General features: G+C 36.6%; 1 protein-coding gene across 2 annotated transcripts in view; it reads right to left on the reverse strand.

Moving 5' to 3' along the window:
• Positions 1 to 23,193, reverse strand: part of LOC121420178 (Down syndrome cell adhesion molecule homolog) — a 53,837-nt gene extending 30,644 nt beyond the window's left edge. For both annotated transcript variants that reach the window (XM_041614726.1, XM_041614725.1), the window contains exons 1-6: positions 22,847 to 23,193; positions 6,796 to 6,942; positions 4,846 to 4,989; positions 2,610 to 2,888; positions 1,943 to 2,212; positions 1,130 to 1,426 (exon numbers count right to left, since the gene is read on the reverse strand). In XM_041614726.1, coding sequence (XP_041470660.1) covers positions 1,130 to 1,426; positions 1,943 to 2,212; positions 2,610 to 2,888; positions 4,846 to 4,989; positions 6,796 to 6,942; positions 22,847 to 23,033 — 1,324 coding nt within the window. In that variant the 5' untranslated portion in view covers positions 23,034 to 23,193. The remainder of the gene's footprint in view (positions 1 to 1,129; positions 1,427 to 1,942; positions 2,213 to 2,609; positions 2,889 to 4,845; positions 4,990 to 6,795; positions 6,943 to 22,846) is intronic.
• Positions 23,194 to 26,649: the final 3,456 nt, after the last annotated feature.

Genomic DNA, 26,649 nt, shown 5'->3' on the forward strand with positions numbered 1-26,649 from the left:
TGAGGGTTTTGAAACGAATAAGGGAAAGGAGGTCCGGGTGCGGTTGTTCGGTAAGTGATTCCAGAGAAAGGGCAATCAGGCTTGAATAATTTCCCGTAGACTCGTGTGTTAAAGTGGCACTTAAAAACATTCATAAAACATGAGGAAATTCGAGGGTTGAGTGTTTACTACCAGTGGATAGGATATAATCTGTTATTCCATATTTGACCAGAAAAGGGTATCTCGACCGGCTCATCTAAAAAATAAATCGGCATTTATGAAGAATAAACCTGACATGATCAAATTCATCACTTGAGAGAATAAAATGGCCCTAATTTTTCCGCCAGTAAAGAGAATAGTTCCAAAGTGGAGACAAAATTATCTTTACAAGTTTGGAAAAAGGAAGTGCAGTAGGTGTCCTCCCGAGAATCAGGGTTAAATTTTCAGTCATATTCATTCATTTTGTCAATCAGCAATATCAAATTTAAAAATTGAGAATGGGTTGGCTCGAATGAATATCTTTTGCCTGCCAATTGTAATTAGGCCGTGTAACCATCAGGGGTGTAGATGAGGTTTATTATATAGTAAGTTTTGGAAAATTATCTTTAAGGTGGTTAAGAAGGGTTAAAGCCTCAAAGAAAGAAATTAGGATGAATAAATGAGGCGAAATAGAGAAAACAGAAAAAAAATTAAGTAAAAAAGCATTGAAAGCTTGATAAAAACTAAACAATATAAAGAAAGTTATGAACATTTGAATGTTAAGATCACTAATGATTGTCCCATCGGCAATGCAACCAAGATGTGATGTGCGATATCACACTAAAAACGTGTACACCCGATAGACATATTTTTTAAAAATGGATCGAGCTCGTTGCATGCTGTCGTACACACGACAGCTACTGGAAAAGTACTCCATGACACAATTAACAGTATATGGGGCAATACCAACTGGTATGAAACACAACAAACAAGCACCAATACGAGAGAGAAATAAATAGTGTGGAACTTTAAGTGCGCGTTTGGCTTATCTGAGTAGTTTTGATTTATCCGATGGCGTCAAAATGGCGCGTTTTTGCTCTATCCATTTTTATTATATCGATGGTACACCCCCCCCCCATTACTATTTTTTACATGAGATTGGTTATCTTACCTATTACATTGATGCGATCCTCATGTTGTACTGCGCCCAACACACTCGTTGCTTCGCATCGATACAATCCTCCGTCCTCACTAACCAACCGCGATATATTCAAATAACTTATGACGTCACTATCTTCATTGATGACGTCATTAAATGTATATCTGTGGTCAGTGGGTATCGCCAAGCCATCCCTCAGCCAGGTCACATCGGGGGTAGGGTTGCCTGCTACGGTGCAGGAGAGCTGGAGGTTAGGCCCGGGTTGGAGCGTTTGGTTTGTGAAGTGTGCCAACATGATTGGTTTCGCGGCTGAAATAAAACAAATAATCAACCCCCCGTTTATCTTAGTACAGCTACTTATCACTATCATAATCAAACTAAATATCATGCATAACTCATAACAATGCTTGATCTTAATCCGTTTTTCTACTTCTAGAACGAACAAGTCCATTAACTTGAATAAGCTTGTATGCTTGGTTAATAAAGTGTTTAGTGACTGATAAGAATTAGGCTTGCTTGATCATGTTGATAGAAATCTGTATCAAATGACAATATACAGCTGGTTGTAATTCTTAGATTGGTTTGTAAATGATTTAGTTCTTTGAGTAGGTATTTGTTTAAGACGTATGTAATATTATGTTTATTATCATGTTCCACATGTAGATTGCATTGTTCACGTTACATTTTTAGACATCTATATAATTTGTTGTCTTTGTTTTGTTTTTGCACGACAAATAAACAAGACGAATTTCCATTCATGAACAATACTCACACTTAATTTAGTTTTTCTTTTGTTAGTTTTTTTAAACTGAGCCATTCACTTACCACCAAGAGAAAGTTGCATTGTTGCTTCTTGTGTCTGCCAGCTATTAGTGGCCACGCACTGGTACATTCCTCGGTCATCTCTGCGCATGCCCGCCACTACCATTGTACCGTTCTCATATACAGTGACGCGGTCATCCCCGTCCAATGGCTGCGCGTTCTTATACCACGTGACCTGCTCTATCGGGTAGCCCGATACAGAACAGTTGAAGGTAGCGAACGCTCCTACGTCGACACTCCTTTTTTGAGGGTAGAAGTATACAGCTATCGAGTCTTCAAAACAAAAGTAAAATGAAGAGTAAGTAACACTAATAGCAGTAGATGTTTTTATAGAAATAACACCAAATTCTTGAAATGATGCACAGGTACAGGTCTTTGATTGGAATAAAATCGAGAATCGTTACAGCACCAATTACTCTTCCAAACAGTAGACATGCTAATAACTAAACAAGATATACGTTGTTTGAATAAATTTACCTATACATACAGTATCTGTATGGATGTTGATTAAATCTATTGACAAATTGATTATGTCATTCTGACTTGTAGATATAAGGATTATAAACTGGGCCAACCAAGCTAGTAAACTGTATTAACATTGTTTGAAAATTTAATGTAATCGTGTGGTACTCTCGGGAATAAGGCCATAATATATAACCCTCGAACGTACCTCTAACAATAACATTACGTGTTGTACTGACAGTACCCAGCTCATTGACTGCTTCACAGTCATAACGACCAGCATTATCCAGCTGCACGTTGCTTAGCAACAGGTTACCGCCACGAAAACTCCGAGTATCGCCAGGTGTGATTAGGGCGCCATCTTTCGACCATTGATAGGTAGGCAACGGGTATCCGCTAGCAACGCAGGGAAGCTCGACCGTCTCACCAACTCGCAACGTGAAATCAGACTTGGACTGGATAAGTTCTGGAGCTGTGTTCACTGGCTCTGTTAACGATCACAGGAAGTGAAAAAAAACATCACCGCTAGTATCCGGTGGATAGTATTATTATTCCCTCATCCAGTCAATAGCATGAAATAGCAACTGAACTGCTTGTGCTATATTACAGGTATCGGTATCCCTAATAAATGTAAGTTCCATCAAAAAGAAGATTCGGGGTTTGGAACAGTATTGGTTTGAAGGCCAAGGAGAAATATTGCCTACACAGAAGACACATGATGCACTAAATCAAACCCGTTGACTTCCAGGGGTCCCAGATATGAATGCATCTCATAAGTATACAAGATGCCAATCTGTCCTCCATCCCTGCTTCGTACACCGCCACATTTCATTATCTCATGGTAAAACGGGACATCATTTGGCATCATTGGTACAATTCATATTCATTAGCCATCATTCTCAATCGTATCTGACAGTGAGATAAATTAAGTGACGTGTATGTTACATTTGCTGTATTCTGTGGTCGCCTAGTCAGTTTCTGAACTATTCCAGTCGTTTACGTGGTTCGATTCTGCTAAGCATGACTGCTACCTTGTCAAAAGCATTCAGTTAATATGCTTAATGAAGTTGAGAATGATTTTATAGTTTCTCTTTAATTGCGATTCTTTGTGCTAAGGGCCCCCTTTCCAAAGCTAGGATGGTTACTATGGGCATTTTTATGCAGCGATTTTTAGTCATAATTATATTACATGTAAATCTTTCGTGACCCCCTTCCCGATATTTGCTCTGATTATACCGATCAAGCATGGGCTGCCAAGTTGCTTTATATCATCTAGCCCCATGGTGTTTCAACACACGACATTGCAAATACACATACACACACACACCCTCGCTCTCTCTATCTTACACACACATACACACACTCATACTTTTGTCCATTATAATTATGAAATGTTCTCATTACATCCCTAGTTCCGGTCTAGTCGTTGCATTTGGTCTATAACTGATGGGAGTATGTAACGCCAGAATGCTTTCTGGACAGGCAGACAATAATATGCTGAGCTACGGGACGCCAATAAATCCTGCCTTCCCGGTTTTATTTGGATTAATAAGCACTGTTTTTCTTTTCTTTACCTGCTTCAATGCATTCTTTATTCCCCGTGGATCTTATATTGGTATCACTACTTCAAGAGGGATCTATTTTGTTTTATAATAAGGATAATTAAGGTCTTGTCTCAAGCTTAATGAAGGGAGGGAAGCAATAAAGAATTCCGTGTTATCTGACTACGATGGGAAGCAGCGATGGTAATATGTCTGTGAAAGCAACTAACCACACCTACAATTAAACTTATGGGTAATAATAATTATTATTATTACTATAATATATGATGATAATAATAATGATAATAATAATGAGGAGGAGGATGATGATGACGATGATAATGATGATGATGTTGATGATGATGATATATGTAGGTGAATGAATGCAATATATGGATAAATAAGCAAATGCAGACATAATTGAATACATGGAATAGATAAATCCGGTTAATCTGTACGTTTGTCATTTCGTAAAAGAAAGCAAAGCACTTATGATAAAAATAGACTTCATTTGCAAAATAAATCAAAGGGATTCAAGTCGGAAATGAGTACTCTGTAGATGGAAAAAAAAATAATGTGATTTTACCACATTTTAGACTATAGGTTCTGAATAGTGATGGCGCAGTCATCCATCCCAATAAGTAATTGTTCAGTAACCTACCATTATTGTCAGATAGCTAAGTGTATCAAATAACATTGAATGATCTCGATCAATAGAAACCCCGGTTCTACTCACCCGTTAGATGCCTGGCGGATTTTTTATGTAGCAAGAATGACGTAAGAAAATACTGTGACATCATCACTTTGCCATTTAGTGGCTTAACCGCTTGGCTCCTTGAACCGAACAATCCCCGTACAGAGTATATGGAGATCAGGAATTAGGCAGTGAGCGGGTTAACTTACCTGCAACATGAAGCACCGCGGGAGGGCTCACTTTGTTATTATTGGTAAGCCTGTTACGTACTGTACACCTATACTGGCCCGCGTCACGGTCCCGCACGTCACGGATATGAAGCTCGCCGCTCGGTAACACACTGAACCGCCCTTCTACATTGAAATAATCGGAAAATAAGAAAAGATATGAATCTCGATCGCCGCTCAGTTACTTCCTCTTTCGCCCTTCTAAATTGATATATTAAAGTGTTTTCGTATCACGACGGAGAACACTTTTAAGAACACAGGAACTGCATTGTTTAATGCGCTTCTTGACATAGAGCAACCAAGGCTTTGTCGAAAATGGCGAATAAGAACAGCATTTTCGTCGGTGACTCTAGACAACACAGATTTGCAAACTAAGGACGAAACTGCTGTTCTGGTTCAGTTATTTTCGACAAAAACTTCCAAGCTCTCATGTTTAATACATTTTACTGTCAGTGTTCGTGAACCCTCCGTTCGTCGCGGAACCCGAATTCCCTTGCATAGCCTTGTCACAAACTTTACCGATAGCAACATAATGGTTTACTGCATTAGATAGATATATTTAGAGAGAGAGGGAGAGAGGGGGTATCAATCCCTAACATGTGATCGTCTTCATTAACCATTGTTACACATAGATCACAAGCGCTGCTATATGGGGCATGCTCGGTCTAACAAAAAAGAGACCGTCAAACAGGCGAACGAAGACAAATAGGATTACATGATAAAAAATAATTAAGAAGCGGTTTTTCATACGGAAAGAGATCCATCATTTAGCAAGCAGCATGTGAATAATGACAGCAATGTATGTTTAATTCAAATTTCAAAATCATGTATTATCTATTTTATATCCTTTTAATACCCGATACATTATAACATCGACATTTTCTGGTGTGGTTATCATTTTCTAAAACCACTGGCTCTTTTTTACATGGCTCCCCCAATCAAATCACGCCAATTCCATGAAAGATAATTATCTTTCCAACAAAGGCATAATTTCGTTAAATTCCAAGGATATTGATATTCCCTCGTCCCAGCAAACAACCGTTAATTGCCAGTTTATTGCTGGAAATAATAGAACGCTGGCATCACTGATGAATGCTGGCATCAGTGATGTAATTATATCGACTAGTGACGAAATAATGACATGCATCTATCTGATCTAATTGCTAGATAACCCAGTATTTATAATCGTTCAGTATATAATTCATTCTCATTAACTGATACAAATTGATATCTATATACACATGATGTATGGATTTCGTGATTCTGTAGTGTCAGGATTCGGGAGTATCCTTATTTTTTCTCCCCACCAACGACACGTTTGTGTTTTGTAATTGATTTTGTTGTTGTGATTTTGTATTTCCACTTAATGACAACATAATTTGGGCCACTTTTAATTATACCATGATAGTAAAATCATGCCGAATAAATCAGATAAAAGGGAAACCAATAGCAAAGAACTAGTAAATTATTCATGTATTTATTCATTCACTTTTTCTATCTATTTATTTTAACATGACAAAAGCAGGTGCGTGATCAGCAGCAGCTGTTTAACATCTTGGTAGTGGTATAATTGAAAGTGATATTGGTTATGAGTTGAGATCGAGTGTTATCCCAAAGTAATAGTCGCTATCTGCAACGTTGCGAATCTATTTAAAATGCCAGTCAAATCACAATGGACAGATTAGAGGTCATTGTCGAAGGTTGGTTAACCGGAACAGCACATCGTCTTAATATGCCGACCAGATTGTTTTTTTTTTTAATTGCAATTGTCCAGAGCCCAGGATGACACTGCTTCTTCGTTATGAAGGGATTTTGACCAAAAATTATCTGCGTCATAGAAAATTTCTGTGAAATTTTCGCTAAAAAGACCTACTTTAACCTTACACGATTGTAAGGGATAGTGGTTACTATTCCATGGTACTATAACCTTACCTGATTGTAGGAGACTAGACTCCCTCGTCCAGGCGGTCACGTTTACATAGTCTTTCACGAAGCGTGGTACGTTGCATTTGAACACAGCAGTGTTCCCTCTCATCACATGATTATCATGGAGTTGAACTTGGTATTCCTGCAGTTGAACTGGTCAGAAATGAAGAAGGCAAATTATTGTCATCATCTTCAACGTCATCATTATCGTCATTTTCATCACCATAGACATCAACTTCAGCAGCAGATGCCGGAACAGCATCGCCGTCATCATGACGATCATTCAGTTTCAGTTTCAGTTTGGTTTATTTCATTTCAACTCAAATCAATTTTAACAGAAATCATTACAAAGATATACATGAATATGCAAGTATATACAGTATGACAATATGGCATATATAAGTAAATATATACAATAGACACGGAACAATATAATCATTATATAATCTTTACTATTTAAATAAATATTGAGGAAATGGAGGGATCCACTAAAAAGCAGGGCTTGTTGAGTGTGGATTCCTCAAAGAATAAGTTAAAAGACAGGTTTGTAGGTATAAGTATAAATGCAAGAACGAGAAAAAAAAAATCGTAAAAAAGCTATTGTGATGGAGTACAGAAATGATGGATGAAAGTGAAAAGATAGATAACCGAGAAGAAAGACTGGTGCACCTGTGTGGATGAAAGAGAATGAAGGGGGGGGGGGAATAAGGGTGATGGCAGATGAAAGGGAAGGACATAGAGGAAAGAAGAGAGAGAGAAAGAGAGAAGTTGGGTCCTGAGCGCTCAATTTGGACTTACTCTATAAGATTCGAGAATGTGCTTTTTTAGCTTGATTTTAAAACAGTTCAGACTAACGGAGTTAATGATGTCGTGACTGAGTGTATTCCAGTATTTAGGACCGTAAAAGGAAATTGTTTTTTGTGCCAGTTGAGTGCGGGTACGGGGAAGGTGAAAACGGAGTGATTGTCTTGTTGGGTAATTGTGAATGGCGTTATTTTTTGTAAACATGTTAATTAATATGTTTGGGAGTTCGTTTGAATTCAATTTGTACATAAATTGCCCTGTTTGAAAAAGAAATAGATCTGGAAGTTTTAAAATATTGGACTTGTAAAATAAATTGTTAGTATGAGAGCGAGGAGGAGCATTATGTATAATTCTTATAATGTTCTTTTGTAAGATGAGAATTTTGTCTGTAAGATATTTGTTGGCGTTACCCCATGTCATTATTCCATAATTCAGATAGGGAAGTATTAGGGAGGAATATAGTGTAAAAAGTGTTGATTTTGGAAAAAAGTGTCTTATTTTATTCATTATACCAATGTTCCTTGATATGGTTTTGGATATATTTTGAATATGAATGTTCCATTTCAATTTATCGTCAATCATGAGACCTAAAAATTTAGTTGAAGAGACCCTATTTAGAGCAGTATCGTCCAAAAGGATGTCTCCAAGTAGATTTTGCAAAGTGTTACTAAATAACATAAAGTTTGTCTTCAGGATGTTAAGGGATAATTTGTTTGCTTTAACCCATTCAACTACATGTCTCAGTTCACGATTTATAGTAGACAATAGTGTGTTTTGGTTCGCATGGGAATAAAATAAGGTCGAATCGTCTGCAAATAAAATGAAAGATAGAACATCTGAAGATTTATAAAAGTCATTTATGTATATTATAAATAACAAGGGACCTAGTATACTACCCTGTGGAACTCCACAATTTATTGGTCGCAATGTAGAACTGTGATTATCTATTTGTACAAATTGTTTTCTATTCGATAAATAATTCCTGAACCATTCCAAGGCTTTCCCTCTAACACCATAGTGTGACAACTTTACTAATAAGATATCATGGTTAATTGTATCGAAAGCCTTGGAAAAGTCCAGGAATATTGCAATTGTATGTAAATGTTGATCAACGGCATGTGATAATGTATCGATGATAACCTCGATCATTATCATCTTCATCATCGTTATCATTATCATTTTCATCGTCATCATCACAATCATCTTTTTCAACATAATCATTTTCATCGTCATCATCACAATCATCGTTATCAACATCATCATTTTCATCGTCATCATCACAATCATCGTTATCAACACCATCAATTTCATCGTCATCATCACAATCATCTTTATCAACATAATCACTTTCATCGTCATCATCACAATCATCTTTATCAACATCATCATTATTCATGATATCATCATCATCGTCGTCAACCTCATCATCACCGTCACTATCATCACCATCATCATCATTATTTTTTTTAAATGAAGTGGATTGTTTTAATTTGAATCGAATTCAAACAAACGTGATATAAAGCAATATAAAATGTTTAAAGAACAATTCAATATACAGACAAAAATAAATATCGATGAATTGTACAAATTTAAAGTCACTTGCCAGATGTATTTTTTTTTATTATCAACATCATCGATAGTCATGTTATCATCGTCATCACCATTACATAATTATTTTCGTCTTCATCAACATTCATCATTACTTCCATCATAATCATCTTAAATCATAACCATCACATATCATCATAAATATCAACATTTTCTTGAAATATCGCCAGTGTTCTCATCATCAGCAAAATAAATTTTCAAATAACCCTGAAACAAGATAGTTTAACACAGTGTGCTCACATACTTGACTATGTGCATATATTATTAACACTGTTAAACTGCTTATAAATTGGACACCTGTGGCCCGTAACACAAAGCGTAGCAATGGTCGTAGAACATTTCTTCTACGATTGATTCCATTGGCTACAATGTACAATCAATCGCAGAAGTAAAGCGAATGGTTAATCGCTAACCTTTGTGCTACGGGACCCAGGATAGTGTGACTGTTCACAGTGTATTCACATGATCAACTATGTGATTATGACTGTGACACACAATGCTCAAGATTAACAGTGTGAATATTATTTAACATTGTGTCCACACTGTGAACACACTGTGGCACACATTGTCGGACACTGTGGTCTTTTCAGAAGGAAAATCATCAAAACCACCACTGCCATTATTGTCGGACATCGACGGACATCCTATTGAAATACATGTGTGTGATTAAAGCACCCCACCCCTTCATATTATTCGCTTTCATTCATTCAGCCCCCGCCTCTTTTACATCACAACTAAAATCAACACATTTCTCCGAATATCTATTATTGAACCATACAACCTAAGGCTCGACCAATGTGAATATAATTGCCGATGTTAAGTTCATGATCAGCCCCAAATTGAACAAAATGAAACACTGCATATAAAGCAGTACTGTATAGTGAATGCAAATTCTAATGTGATATGTTTTGTTAGTCAGATTTGATGGTTTTATTGAACTCATTATCCTTAGCTCCATTCCATTCTTGTGTTTTCCAATTTTATAAGTTTTAGTGAAGTAGGCCTTATCAACTAATATGCTATTCTGGCACTGCCTTTTCCCGTTTGGTAGCCTCGTTCAAGACTACCAGTGGAACTAGCCCACATTTGCAGACATCCATATCAACAGCAAGAAGTGGTGATTTATTTCCAATTGGTCTAATGCCATTTCGTCAAATTACCGACTAGTCTACTACCATTTTGGTCTACCATCAGTTTGTCCATTATCCACATGGTCTAAGTGCCATTTCGTCCACTCACCATTTCGTCTAATAACCAGTTCGTCCCATTTAGTCCATATCCATTTCGTCTTATTGGACTAAGTGTTGATTGGGCGAAATGAATGAAAAGAAAACGGGCATTAGACCAACTGGTTTTGAGATGAAATGTTCATAGACGAGCTGATCATTAGACGAAGTGTATATTGGACCAAATGGTTGTTTGATAAAATGGCTGTCAGACGAAATGTTGATGGACTAAATGAAGGTAGACCATGTGATGAGTGGACGAGTTGGCAATAGACAAATCGACAGTCTACCATTATTTCTGCGACTACATTTTCCACCAATCGCAAGCCTCGAATCTTATTGCATGCTATACGATACTAACTATCGTATCGTTCTTGTATAAGGCTGGGCCGAGATATATCCATCATTGTCATGATGATAGTGCATAACCATTCATATTATAACATAGACAGTGATCATTGCCTATATTATTCGACATGTTTATTATACATTGAACCACTTTCATTAAATCTCCCATCCATAGCCTTAAGTAGTCCTGGCAGTGACAAACTCTCATTTCATCTTGATAAAAACGACATCGTATTACGTCATCAGACAATGAAAAATAATATGCCACCTTTTATTAGGGGTGAGCAAACATATCCGGTGGTATATCCTTTACTATATGCCCTCCTGAAAATCATCAGCGCGGGGTGTTCACATTAATCGTTGGTTTCTAATATGGCATGGTTCAGCTCCGTTCTCTACATCACATGAAACGGTGCACTGTGTATGGTGTTATCCGGTGTACATAAAGGACCACACCACATTTTTTTTATCCAATGTTAAATTTACAGTGCTAAATCAACACCAATGTGTTATCACATCACTTTCGGTTGTTACTTTAAACTCTTGTTATGTTCAAACTCAGAGGTGTAATTTAACACCTATGGGCGTGGTACCTTAGGGACACCAACTGGTGTCAGTTTTGGCTTTATAACAATTCTTTCATTCCCTCGATTTATGCTAGTATGAACGCACCATCGTGGCGGTATGCCTTGAGGTATGTACGCTGGATATGAAAGCCGGTTGAATACTGTCATTGAAAATATCTACTCCAATATCCACTTCAATCAAGTCTTGGTTGTCCTACTATCTTGAAAGACCCAAGCCACCTTAATTGATTCCGGGGCTTATATATATTTCAATTCCAAACCGGAACTAATATTAACGTTATTATATTATCTTATAGGAGCAAGGTAAGTAAATGAGATATTGGCAGTGATGATTTGAGGCTTAAAGGGATTGTGTTCAGGCTACCTACCCCCCCCCCCCCCATCTCCGCCCTTTATATTGGGTAACTATACAAGTGTTTTACTTTATCTGGAATCATGGAGGGGACGGAAGGGGTTCTTGAGACCCCCAAAGAATATCCCCTAAATATATTTTCCGAAGTTTGTTCCTAACTCATTTGTAAGGGAAATAAGGACAATTCAAATGAAACTGTACATGTTACCTCGACGCAAAATGTCCTTAAAAATGTGTAAGACTCCATACAAATCGTAAACTACCTGTTTCTCTTACCAATCAAAATCACACATTGCATACGTATGTATCTACGTAGTATTAGGTGCTTTCTTCAACTGCAGAAAAAAAAACTTATATCAAATAAGACTCGATAAAAATCATAAGCTACATGTTTCTCCTACCAATCAAAATTACCCATTGCGTATACGTATTGAGTATGTATGTAATGATCTACGTAATAAAAGGTGTTTTGTTGAACTGCAGGAAAAAAAACCTTATATCAAATAAGACTCCGTAAAAATCGTAAACTACCTATTTCTCCTACCAATCAAAATCACACATTTCGTACATATTGAGTATGTATGTATGTGTGTATGTATCTACATAGTATAAGATGCTTTGTAGAACTGCAGGGAAAGAACCTTATATCAAATAAGACTCCATAAAAATCATAAATTGCCTGTTTCCCTACCAATCAAAAGCACACATTGAGTAAGTATTAAGTGTGTGTATGTATGTTTGTACGTATCTGCATAGTATTAGGTGCCTTGTAGAACTGCAGAAAAAAAACTAATATCAAATAAGATTCCATAAAAATTATAAATCACATGTTTCTCTTAGCAATTAAAAGCATACATTGCGTACATTGCGTAATATCACATGTAGGTTCTTTGTAAAAATGCAAAAAAAGACTATATCATATAAGACTCCATAAAAAATAATAAATTACCCGTTTCTCCTATCAATCAAAAGCACACATTGCATACGTATTGAGTATATATGTATGTACATATACGTGTATTTATCTACGTAGTATTAGGTGCTTTGTAGACCTGTGCCCCCCCCCCCTTCCCTCTGCCACCCCAACACCAGATGAAGATTAAATCTCCTTCCGTGATGTATCTAATACCATACAAAATGAAGAGACAAAAGAAAGCCCAGTTGATTATTGGGTCAACATGAAAACAGTGTAAACTGGAGCAGAAAGTAAATCCAAATGCCGCAAATGAAAAACGACGATTTCTATTTCCCATTATTTGATTTGTACGACAGTAGGGATATACTGAATCATATTGGAATTGAAAATATTGTGCCTTCAAATGAGAAAATGCTGAATGACGGATATGCATCATTCGATATATCAGAAAAAATTGAAAACTATTTTCAAAGTGATACAGTTAAAATTCTTGAATATTTCCACTTTTATGATGGATGACACTTCTTTTAATGCACTCTAAAAACAGAGAGTACAAATTTCCCCAATATTGGGTAGAAAGGGAGCACGCATGTTTGCTGGGTAAATTTTCCTCCAATATTGGGTAAAATGCATGTTTAAAGGGTAAGTTTCAATGCAACATTGCGTAAAATTTAAAAAATATTTGGCATCTTTTTACCCAACAAACATGCAAGTTCCCATTTTACCCAATATCGAGTAAACATTTTTAAAGTGTTTGGGATAAAATATTGTCCCCATTTCACGAATCAGAATGAATTTAAAACGATTTTGAAAATGATATAGTTAAATTTCCTAAACATTTCATTTTTATGAATGATGGCATATGCACTTTAAAAGAGGAATAAGGGATTAGCACAACTTAACAGATCAGAATGAAATTAAAACGCTGGCGTTAGTGATAAAATTACAATGGTCAAACAGTTCTTTAGCTTTCGTTGATGAATGATGACACATGTGATTCAAAAATAAACTACTACGAAGACTGAATTTAAACGAGCCAATCATTCCATAGCATTTGACCGTGTTGCCATGGTGACAGGTGACAGGCACGTGAAGTAGTGTGTGTATATCGATTTACCCCAGGCAGGGAGGAAATTAGATCCCGATATGGTGAATAATAATTATTAACTACCGAAGGCTACACCCCGGCTATCGGATAGATCTTCGAGCATGAGGGTTGATGGTACCTTATAAAAACCTCCTTAACACCGATCTTCCACTCTCTCTCTCTCTCTCTACCCACTCCCCTTCCCTTCTACTTCTCTGTATCTATCTTTGCTGGTCTTTACATTATCCACCTATCCCCACCCCTTCTATTTTTACTGCCCCCCCCCCGCCCTTCCCCCTCTCTATCCCTCTATGTCTCTCCCTGTCTTTCCTTCTCCCCACGACTCTTGCTCTCTCTCCTCTCTTTCTTTGCACTTCTATTTTTATCAATCTTTGTCTATCCCATCTAAGATTTGATATCCTGATTTCGTTGTCATTTATAAATTACCATAAAATTATCTTCATATTCTTAAATCTGACACAGAAGAAAAATAATTCTTCCCGCATTGATGAACTCACCATCAATATGTATTCTCTTATTCTTGTCATTAAATGGAAATCAGGTCCATTAATTATCACAACATATTTTCAACGTAAATGATAAAAGCACCAATTTAGGAAAGCAAACTTTGGGTTCTATTTTCAATAATGAATAATCTCTAGTTCGAAGCATTGTCGCATCTTGATTATTCAATAACATAATAGTTTCCCTTTTCTTACAATAAGAACAAACAAATTATTTATACAAAGAATATTTTAAAAATAAATTACAGGTTTTTAGTATAGCTATAGTCATGGTATTTGAATTGAATTGAGCTATTGAATTGGTATAAAGGATGTCCCATTCATATCTAATGCTGATGTAGACATAGCGACCCCAAGCCCTCATTGTGTACTAAGTAAGCATGAGGACATATATTAACATGACATTCTCTCTTAACGACGGAGTAACGTTGCCGCGTCACGGATCCTGCATCCGTTACCTCACCTAAGCACATTCAAATTGAAACGTCAGCTTTTGTTTTTCACACGTTAATGAATCGAGTTAATCCTTCCTTTTACAGATCGCGGTCTTATCATGAACACAAGTCGTGAGAGTGAATTGGTAGCGTTCATTTAGACTAGAACGAATGTTAACAGTGAATGACCCGTATTTTGAAGTCAATTTAGAGTTAGGCTATGGCCTAACTCTGTGATAAACTTATGGGAAGCCGAGTTGGTCTGTGTTGGTGATCTTCAGTGTGAACATTTTTCAGAGTAGATTTCAAGATTTCACAAAGTTCAGTTTATGTTAATGTACCAGATCTAGATCATCGATGATATCATGGATATAGTGACAATTAAGATCGCGTGAAACCAGTGTTTATGGAACTATTTTCATTTCTCTTTAATTAATTTCCCCGAGTTCTGAATACACGCCAATGGAGTTAAAATTTGGGGGAAAGAACATCAATCCAAAACGGGGTATGTCTAATATACATGTATGATAAAGATGTCATTATAGTCGCTTCTGATGAAAGCATATCTATGTAAAATATCTTATCAGTTAATTTATTGATTATTTTTTTTCATTTTAAAGGGAAAACGATTATACACGTTAGCTACAAGTTGCCGGTCATTTTATTCATTGTTTTTGGATATCAAACTCCATTTTTTTCAGAGTGAAGTTTGGCGATGCTCGATCCAAAAACACATGCACAGGATTCGATGAATAGGCGATTAATATAGCAAGGTCAGTCATATCCATCGGTAATTTTTACGATATATCAATTACTGAGGTGATCGGATTATGTTATAAACAATCCCCCCCCCCCCCCATTTCGAAGGAAAAAACTATTTCTGTTGGCATTATGTATCGGTATGGTATATCGGAAAATATATCGACAGCTGAGATGATCTAGCAACCAAAACAAATAGTTCGTGTCAAAGCAGTAACCCCACCCCATTTTCAACACGTCTGAATGAACCTGATCTACGTATGTAGCTGTCTATAGTTTGTATTTCAGAATGGAGTACTTCAGGGATACGACCTTGGTCCAGTAAGTTTCATCATCTACCAAATCTCACTATGGCACCCGCTATACTCTTATTTGAGGAATGTAATCATCTTCCATCACCTGTTTATCATTCATTAATTTAGAATTCAAAGTACTTAACTCTACATAAAGAATGAAAATGATTTTGAATGAACTTAAACATGTTAACCAGACCCCGAGGTCCAAGGCTGTGAGCTCATCTTGTTGGCAAGAATGCATATCCAATGATAATGACCTCAGGGAAACAAGTCTGGAAGAAAACAAAGAAATTCATCTTTCCATTTACAGCACAAGTAGGGATACATAGAAAGAGGGTGAATTATATAAATGGATGAGGGAGACGGGTGATGCAGATGGAAAAAGAAGAGAGAAATAGAGAAAGATGGTGCAGAATACCAGGAGATAGTCATGTATTTAGAAGGTAATACATATCAAAACTAATAATAACTAGCATTTAGTACGCTCTCCATAGTTAACTATATCACAGCGTTTACAAACGAGTTTAAAACAAGAGTGCATAATAATTACAATAAAAATACATTCAAAAGAAATCAATCGGAAAAGAGGTATGTTTTTAGAAGTTTCTTGAATTGATCTGAAGAGTTTGATGATTTAATGGAAGTGGGTATGTTATTCCATTCTTTAGAAGCAGTAACACTAAATGTGCGATCACCTGTTTTTGTATGAGTTTTGGGTATGGCAAGCAAATATGGGTCTTTAGATGAACGGAGATTAGGTAGAGTTGGTCTATGGGAAGCAATGCTATCTTTGATATATTTTGGCATCTGGTTATTAAAGGCTTTGAAGACAAAAAGAAGTAATTTAAATACAATTCTCTTCTTTACAGGGAGCCAATGAAAAGATTTCAGTAAAGGGCCAGGATCATGACGTCGGTCCACCCTAAAGATAATACGGGCTGCCGAGTTTTGTAAACTTTGTAGGCGCTTCAAATACACTAACAGATGTTACTATATGATAACTAAGATCATTTTGAATTTATTCGTAGCTGAAAGTAGTCAATTTCTGTCAAAAGGGACAGTTATTTCCTTTAAATAATTGTATTTTGATGGTGACACGACATTGGCTCCTGTGACATTTGCTCCGGTCTTAACATCTCAGGGGGAATAGGGTCACAATTAGGATTGTAATAGACTTTTTGTTAAAGGATAATGTATAAAGATTAGGATTAGGATTTATTTAGTTTTGGAGGCTAAGTTCATGTCAAGCTTATACTATGCAGATTGTCCATCGGAACCATTGGCACCGGAGCAAATGTCAGGGTTCCATTTTGATAAGCTAATAGATTATTGACATTGCATGTAAAGCAAACCTAGTCATGCACCCACGTGGTATATTTCGGGGGCCTACAAATTTTAAGTGTTTTTTCTACATTCTTAACAAACTTGACAGCTGCCGTCGAAGCATGAAAGGCATCTGGGTCCCTAAATGGGTCGCTAAATGAAATGGCCTACCAAGACCGTCTTGCATGAACATTTTGCTGAGTAGACTGACTGGGAGCCAATCAGAATTGTTCTTTCAAATTAGCGAATTAATCGCCAACCTTTGTGTTTCGTGGGCCCTGATCTGAGGAATAAGAGGATTACGTGGGAAAATGATATTATGGCGCTTTGCGCGTGTCAAAATAATACTCAGCCCGGTATGGGTTAAATATTGCAAAATGTTGGGGTTCTTTTTATTCCTAGTCCAAAAACGCTTCAACAAGATTTTTTGACGCTATTCAACCGGTTATGTTTGGCTTCAAAAATTAATTGAAATTTGATTAGAGTTTAAAATAAATCTTGTCAACTGGGCTTTGGAAATGAGGGAAGATGGTTTTACGTAAGACCCTGGCCGCTCTGGCTTGCCAGGTTAACAGGATTTATGCCAACTCTTTATTCAAATTGACTGTTTTCGGGAGTATTCGAAATTTACAAGATTTTAAATTTGCATTATGGGAATGGAAAGAATTGTGTAATTATTGCGATGCTTGCGGAAACTTACCTGGTTTATTCATACCCTGTATCTCATATTAACTCTCAACAGGAGAATTAAAGGGGTAGTTCAGCCTGAAGAAAACGTTTACTGCAAATACAGCAAGAAAAATTCTAATCAAAATTTCTGGCGAAGGATTGAAGAAAATCCATCGAAGATTAACTAGGTTGTAGCTTTTTTACTTGTAACATGCGAGCAGCTTTCCTACATACCGTGTAGTAAAGAAATCAATAGAGTGTAATTTTTCAAAAAAAAATGAAAATAGTTTTTATTGCACCTTCACTATATATACAAACTATTTCACACCCGCTCCTTTGAGAAAACACACGAGTCATCTAGAACCATTTAAAAAAAATATGCATTTTATATTACTTTGCATGTCAGGTGGCGGCTCGTAATATGACGTCACAAATGAAAAAAAAGTAAAATTCTAATAACTCTTTTAATCTTGATGGATTTTCCTCAAACCTTCACCAATATTTTTTTATCTCCTTTTATGCTATATTTTTGCAACAAACTTTTCTTTAGGGTGATTTTCCCTTTTAAATACACCCAACCCGTCCACCCCTTGGATATACTATCAATGATATGGCCATCCAATACAAATAAATCTACGCTGCATTCGGAAATACATTCATTCCTTCATAATAGCTTCCCCCTTTTCCCTTTCATTCGCTACTGGAACTCGCCTCTCATCCAGCCAATATGAAATAGAAATTGGACATTCGATCCATCGCTTTATTGGCGATCGAAGGCGCTGGAGCGGAAGGATAAATGTGGTAAGTGAAAAGTCTTGTACATGGTTTTTCACAAGTGGGTGCGCGGTGGCGTATTTACTTACGCTTGGAAGAAAAGTAAACCTTCCAGGTGCATACCTCCACTCACTCACGATTGTAAGTGTAATGGCATGGGGTATAACAGTTTACGCATTTTAATTCTTTTCAAAGAGTATATTGCTGTGCTAATGCACTTTACATTCCCGTCTTTTCTCTCATCTCGTCTCATCTTTCGTGCTTACACCCTTCAGTTTATTTCCTCTTATTTTCCATATTTCCCAGCACAGTTGATTCGGTATCACATTGTTTGGTTCATTGAGTTTTCTAGTCTGCCCACCAGACAGTGGATGGGTGCGTGTAATTGGTATTCTATGTGTCGCATGAAAGAGGAGTGTGTGACATAAAGTTGCACATTAAAATGCTGAGAGTTTTCGCCCTGCGACGTATTATGATTTTTTTTTTAACTGGCGGCAGGCAATCAACATTCAATTTTATCATTTTACATGCAAAATTTTTTATGTTTGGGGACAAATGCAATGAAATAGACTGGCGATATAGTTTTAAGGATTTATTCAAACATTTTCTTTATTTCCGAATGTATATTCTATATGAAATGGAACAATTTCGGGGGTGGATAGATGAGGACATTTGTAATTCCTTGATGCATCAGATTTTTTTAAAACTACACATATTTGTTTTTATCTGCTAGATTTATCATGTCCGTGATTGATTCGATCCCAAATCTTTCCACTGAAAGACAAAAAAAGGTTTAGCGCACACACTAGTAAACCCATGCGCACAATCACACACCATTCCTTATACCATGCCTTATACACACGCACGCGCGCGCCAACACACACACTCACACACAAAATCATCTTAAAGTTAATGCATTTTCTTCTTCGAGCAAACCTTTTTAAGATTGAATCAAACAAGAATATTTAACGAATAATCCTTGACACCTAGCATTTTCACATTATTTTAACTTCGGGCAAATGATCATGCCGTTTTATCACATAATGGAATTAAAATATTATATGTATTCATGTAGACCACTGATTTTTGTTTTTGTTTCATTGAAAGCATTGTTGTACATTCAAAGGAGCTCAAGTGTATCATTTTCCCCTAATTTGATCATCGTAGTGTTTGTAGTCTATAAATTTCTCCTTATTAAGATTCTTCCCACAAATCAGGAAAATTTTTTTTTCACAAAGCGATCGGGATTTCCTTTGCGTTTTCCTTTTAACAACTGCTACATTTTATTTCCATGTTTTCAGTTTTATATTTTTTATCAAAACAAAATAAATACAGAAATTAAATAATAAAAAGTTTAATAAGCCGGAGTTATATTGAAGTATTGACATGCTTCCATAATGCAATTAATTATGTAAAGCAACATTGATGAGAGTGATCTTTTACAACGGACCAGAATGACTATTGAAATCATGATGCATTTCTTATTAAGTTCCTTGGCAAATACAAAGTAAACAACCATTTTTCGTCTTCGTTATAGATTTTGAATACGGCTATAGAATAAAATTGCGGTATTCTTATGTACGCAGAGAGAATTTGGGTAGCAGAGGACTTTAAGCTGTTGGTCTTTTTGTAATATGTGTCATTACACTTTAAGAAGGACGAAACTAAGACAGAGTAAGACGTAGAAAATATATTTGTGTTCATTCTCCTCACTCTCTAAATGTTTGTAAAAGCCTTAAATCTGAAATTTCTACTTAAGTATTGGTTAACATTAAATTAATTTGAAAAGAATATCTGATCTGCAAGGTAACATCTGTCACCTGTGTCTGGAATAAGTTGTAAAAAGATAGCTATTACACAATAATCCGAAAATCACTTTTAAGTGCTTGAAAACATAAAAAAAATAAAATGATCGAAAATACCATCCCAGTGTTATACTATCTAGTCACTGTGACTAATACAGAATTTTAAAATGGTGATTTTACAGTCACGGATGCCTTGAACGTACCTCCATGCTTTTCATATTTCTTTTTCATACTTGGTGTGTTCTTTATCCAGATAGAGTTATTAGATAAAATACATATAATAGTACAGGAATTTCTTCAATTTTATTTCTTGGGGGGTAGAAACTTGGCAGTGTTAACCGATTTTTTTCAAAACATGCAGCTCCCATTGGCCACTTTGTCAGTGAATTGAGATAGAGGGACATGTATCGCCATATACCCTTTCAACACATGAGAACCGTCACCCCCGCGTTACACTAATCAAATCAACGAACTGTCTTAGCGCGTAATGTGGCCGCTCCGAATGGAACCCGGCCGTAACGACTCGACTATGGTCTGTGAACACGACAAATCTGTGACTGTTTAGAAAGACAGCACGCCTTGCTACCGTAACGTCGCAAGTCCACATTTAACATTTTATAGAGATTAATATGTCTATCACTCTCTCTATACTGATTGATTCACGAACAAGGCCAGTCCTCGCAACGGACTTAATTTCTCCTTCGCTTTCTTTCTTGAAAATCTTTTTATCTTGCTATCTTCCTTAGATCTTAACATCTTACTGAATTTACGTTCCCAAGTTTATTTTTTATTTTAACTCCATTGTTATTTTCGTTTACAGTTTAAAACCAGGTGTTCTTATCGTATTACATCCCTTCATTTTTTTGTTCCACCGTCAAGTCGTAGGGCAATGGTCGCATCTTATTTGCTTATTCATATAGCCATACATTTTTTCCCCTCCAACGTCACACGAGCCTTTTTGTTTGTTTGTTTTTTTTGTTAAACCCGAAGTGATTTAATAATCTATTTTCGTTCGCGGGAACGTCGAGAAAATCACCACTACCAAAGAATATTATCGATGTACATAGCAAGTCAAGCAACATAACAAAACTATGTTCTGTACTTGAAAATTAAAAATACTCGGTTATCGTGAATTCAATCATTTTGACTGTTCTTAATATTCTGAAATGTCTTATGATTTTGTTTTTACATCCTGCTGAGCAGGCGACTATTTTCGAATGTGTAATTTGACCGTGATGTAATTTGAGTATACTTATATAATAATACGAATAACATGAACAAGCAAATGAGGCATAATAATTTCTATTTCTTTCATGATAGCAAACACAGTCTCTGTAAATTGATGTATGTAGTAATACCTCGGTTACATTTGCTCTACGGCGGCCGTACGGCGAGTCGAAAACAGCCGTTTTGTTCATTTTTTTATTCAAACCACCTGTATGTAGATGGTGCAAAAGAATGTTAAAACGGCTGTTTCGACTCGCCGTACGGCCGTCGTAGAGCAAATGTGACTGGGATATAAGTGTTGAAAATGTGGACATGTTACTTACGTGTTTCTGCCACCAAATGGTATTTTAACTTTGCTAGACCACTGACTCCCATTTCAATTCAATCGCGTAATTCGATCGAAGAATCAGGAGAGCAGTTACTCTTACTGGACGAGGATGTCTTTCTCGCCGTTAGTCTTGAAACCAATCCTCACTCGAAATCCTTGATTCATTCAACCACTTAACCCCGTGGTAAGCTAAAAATAACGTGTAGTTGATAATTCTTATTTGGATTCTGACATTCTGAAGTATTTGAACACATGACTCTTCCTGGAGAGAGACATTTCAGTTTTAAAAAAAATGTTTGGCGTGAAGATGTTGGAATTTATTGTATATATCAAGGCGAGATGCAACTTTTACTTTCTCTCATTCTCTCTTTCTCTCTCTCTATCTCTCTTTAACTGTATCTCACTATTCTCCTATTTCCACTCACAAAGGTTAGCGATTATATCGTACGCTTCATTTTCACGATTGATTGTACATTGTAGTCAATGGAATCAATCGTAGAAAAATGTTCTACGATCATTTCTAAGTTTTGTGTTACGGGCCCCAGGTAAGCAATCGTAATTGAAATCAATGTGTACTAGGTTCTGGCTTTTTTTTTAATATCTCTTTTTAGCTTTTACATTCCCTGTAGACATGAAATACTTTTCTCTTTATAATGATAATAGCAATAATAACAACAATAATAATATTGGTATTCATATCGCCCACCTATCAACCACCGATTCAGCTTCTCACAGCTTTTTTTAGGGCACCACCTCCCACCGGTACCCATTTACTTCACCTGGATTGAGTGCAGCAAATAATGGATCAAATTCTTTTCTGAAGAAATACGCCATGACCGGGATCCCACCCCACCACCCTCGGTTTCAAAGGCGAATGTCAGAACCAGCAGACCACAATGCTCTTCTAATGTTAAGTACTATATCAGCCATACTAGATTTAAAAAGCACACCAAAAGCAACGTTAACAATCAGACGATTCAATACACTTACCGGCATTGACCCGTATATCCGGACTCCGAATACTTCCGATCCGGTTCGTCGCGATACATCGGTAAACTCCGTCATGGACTTCGGGTATTATTTCCTTGCTTGAGAACGGTGGAAATGACAGGGTCCCGTTGCCATCGGCTATCCGGATGTGATCGATGTTTTGAACCGATGATCCGTCCACCGCCATGACCCACCTGACGACGGGAGTCGGATCGCCTATGGCTGAGCATGTCAAGCGACCTCCTTGAGTAGTCGCGAAGGCCACTACCGATGGGGGCACCTGGTAGAATTGCGGTCCTTTGTTACATACCACCAAACCTGACACTGCATGAAAGACAATAAAAAATGTTATTTAATCAATATTTCAATGTTAAATGCTAGCTGGAAAAGATATACTACATCTATAACTTGCATCTAGAGTGCACAGCGAAAACTGTCCTGTTGATGGGGGTGCACAGAGGTCAACACCAGTCATTTCTCTCTGGTGTTAAGGTGTTGGTGTAACCTCAACATATATGGGTTAAGTTTACACTCTTTTCTGTTATGTTCAATCCGCAGGGTGTTACATTATCACCTCATAGTTTTGGTCCTTCGGGGTGTCGCATTATAATATTTTTTGATAAGTTGCAGATTTCTGTGAAAGACCAATTTTAGAAGTATCAAAATAGGTCCATGCTACCTGTTCCACATCAGCAATCAATTGCAAATGTTGTTAAATATAATTTATGATTGATTCGGGGACCCCAAATATATAGACTTGCAATAATTGATCGCAATCTTCTTTTCCAATGCCCCATTAGATCGTAGTTTACGTCCATGACATCTTCATTAGATATGAAGTTGTTTGACATACTCGAATGTAGCGGGAAGGAGGGTGCCCAGGCCCTAAGAAATTTTGGAACTTACATTGAAAATTTTCACAAATTTTACGAAAATTGCGCATGAAATCCTTGGATTTCACTTCATAGATGCAAAATGGTCACCATGACAAGCTCGGTCGCATTGCCACCCCGCGTTCTAGTGTCTTTAACCATCTTTATGCTTTTTACCCCCTAAGAAAAACAATCTGCACTCGGTCAAAGACATGTCAAAGTTCTTTTCATTCGACATATCAACAGATGGAAATATTTCTCACGATTGTTTCTTCGTTTCACTATATCACATTCTTGATTTTTGGACACGCTCTATCTTAGTAAGATATGAAATGAATTAATACATTATACAAGTACTTTTTTTGCTTTCCTCATATACATTAAAGCGGATACTTATTCTGGTTATTCTAGGATAAAATGATTTCCTTTCAAACTTTGAAGACTGAATCATTAATACTTCATCCAAAAAAAAAATATCAAACAACCTTCATACATTGCATACAAGTTGGTTTACTACATGTATATAAGCTAGCCGGCAGTTCCTTTAAATTATACACAGAGATGAAATAAATAATTTTAAAATTGAAATACCAGTTTTGCATTTATTTAAGAAATTTGCAATTTTACATGTAATTATTGTTTTTTCAAAAAACTCTTTTCTCAAATTAAGAAAATACCTGATAAGTTCGCGTAGTAAAACAAGGGCAGATAAAGCATTATCAATAATGGTTTATTTAATAAACAGCATAAGGATATTGCACCTGGAGCATTTGAAATAGAAGGTTTAATAATTAATGAAGGAGAGGTGGTCATGGTGATAGAATAATGCTGGAAGTATGCATAGGCGGCGGAAGCGGGGGGCCGGGGGACGTGTCCCCCCCCCCCAAATTTGAGGAGGGGGACGGTCCCCCTAAATTTGGTGTTGATAACCTTTTTTTTTCTTGCTTGTCAATTTAGATTCCTACTTCCGCCCTACAAATTTTTGTTGATAACCTATTTTTCCGTTGCTCGTCAAAAATTTTTGGTTGTCCCCCTCCTAAAATTTTTGTTGGCTTCCGCCGCCAATGGAAGTATGGCTGTGAGGCATATGCAAAAAAAAGAGAAAAAAAAGTGTTGGGAAGTGGCACAGAGAGAGAGAGGGGGGATAGAATGAAAGAAAGAAAATCGTTAGTGTATATATCAAAGAATGTGACATTAATAATAAAAGTGCAATTACTTCCAATAGAGAGTTTGAAAAGGTGTGAAACAGATGAACCCAGCTCCTCGCATATGAATTCAGCTTTCTTTGCTATAAAAATCCTATCGATATTTCAACCGCCTTGCCGCAGAAAATCCCCTGAGGCTTCCCGACTACCCACCCGTTTAATTACCTTCCCATAGCTTGCTGCTATGCAACGCTCTCTCCCCCTGCCTCCATCTCCTCTCACTCTCTCCCTCCCTTTCTATCTCTCCATCTCTCTCTCTCTCTCTTTCTCTCCTAATATAATCAACTTAGGTATCTATTTCATGAAGAAAAAAAATTCATCAATTAGTTTCACAATCATAACCATTTTTCTTAAAAATTAAGATTATTGTGTTCAAGTAAAATCATTTGAAGACCAATGTTCTTATTCAAAATGATACTTGACTGATGGCACTTCATGGTAACGTGAAAGTATATCGAAACAAAACCCAGCAAGTCTTGATTTTTTTTTATTATTTTATCCATGGATCATCATGTTAAAGGGATAACATTAGGCATAGCATATCTGTTGAAGATATGTATAATTTAGTCAGATACACTGTAATGCAACATTATGCAGCGTTTTTATCAAATATGTTAATTTTCGATAGTATTACGATTATATGATTTATTACAATTATTATAATACTTTCAATGAAGCTTAATGAAACATTATAAAAAAAAACCTTTATATTTGTCGATATTATTGTTATCATTAGTAGTAGTAGTAGTTGTTGTTGTTGTTGTTGTTGTTGTTGTAGCAGCAGCAGAAACAGTAATAGTAGTAGTAGTAGTAGTAGTAGTAGTAGTAGTAGTAGTAGTAGTAGTAGTAGTAAAAGTGCTGTTATTATCATAATAATCATCACCACCATCATCGTCATAATTATTATACTTTATTTGTATCTTATGTATTGTTTGGAATAAGGTATTTTCAGTTTGTCCAGTATGCTCGCTGTATCTGTGAGTGCTTATTCATGATTTCACCCTCTCTCGACCCATCACCTCAAAGGGCACATCTAAACCAACCCCAGCCATTCACCCAGCCTCGCCTTCTTCATATTTAGACAGAATTTAATATCTATTTGTTGTGGAGAGTGGCCATGTCTACCCCGAGGGCAGAGGCGGCTGTATCCGGCTAGCTCTCGAATGAAATAATACCCCTACTGATCGGAGCTAAGCACCCTCCAGGCACCCTTCTTCTCTCAATCATAAACCTCTCTCTTCATATGATCACCTTACTTTCCAAAGGGGTTCAATAGGCAGGAGGAATGAATATTCCCACCATGATAGGTGCAAAATATTCCAGGGATGAATTCTTTGGGTTTATTCATAATATTGAATGTGTTAATGCCTTATTATACCATTTCTCTTCACTTGACACTTATTATTGATTAGTTACCCTCGATGTTCACTGAAGTAAATGCGGATTTTTTTTATATTCGTTGACACCTGACACACATAGACACACATACCCCCCCCCCACCTCCACTTTCGCTTCACGATGTACATTTCAAATTACTGGGGTCGCTTTTAAACGTTAGCGCCACACGCGACAGATAGGATTGTCAGAAGACTCTTAGAAATGTTGGGCAACATGCTGTCCACACAACAATTGGTTAAAACTTTATCCAATTCTGGTTAGTTTTAAACTAATTATGTGTGCTTTGGGTGAAAACTACGCAGTATTGGTTTCAAACTACCCAGAGTTG

This window comes from Lytechinus variegatus, chromosome 8, assembly GCF_018143015.1.
Source record: "Lytechinus variegatus isolate NC3 chromosome 8, Lvar_3.0, whole genome shotgun sequence".
Lineage (NCBI taxonomy): Eukaryota > Metazoa > Echinodermata > Echinoidea > Temnopleuroida > Toxopneustidae > Lytechinus > Lytechinus variegatus.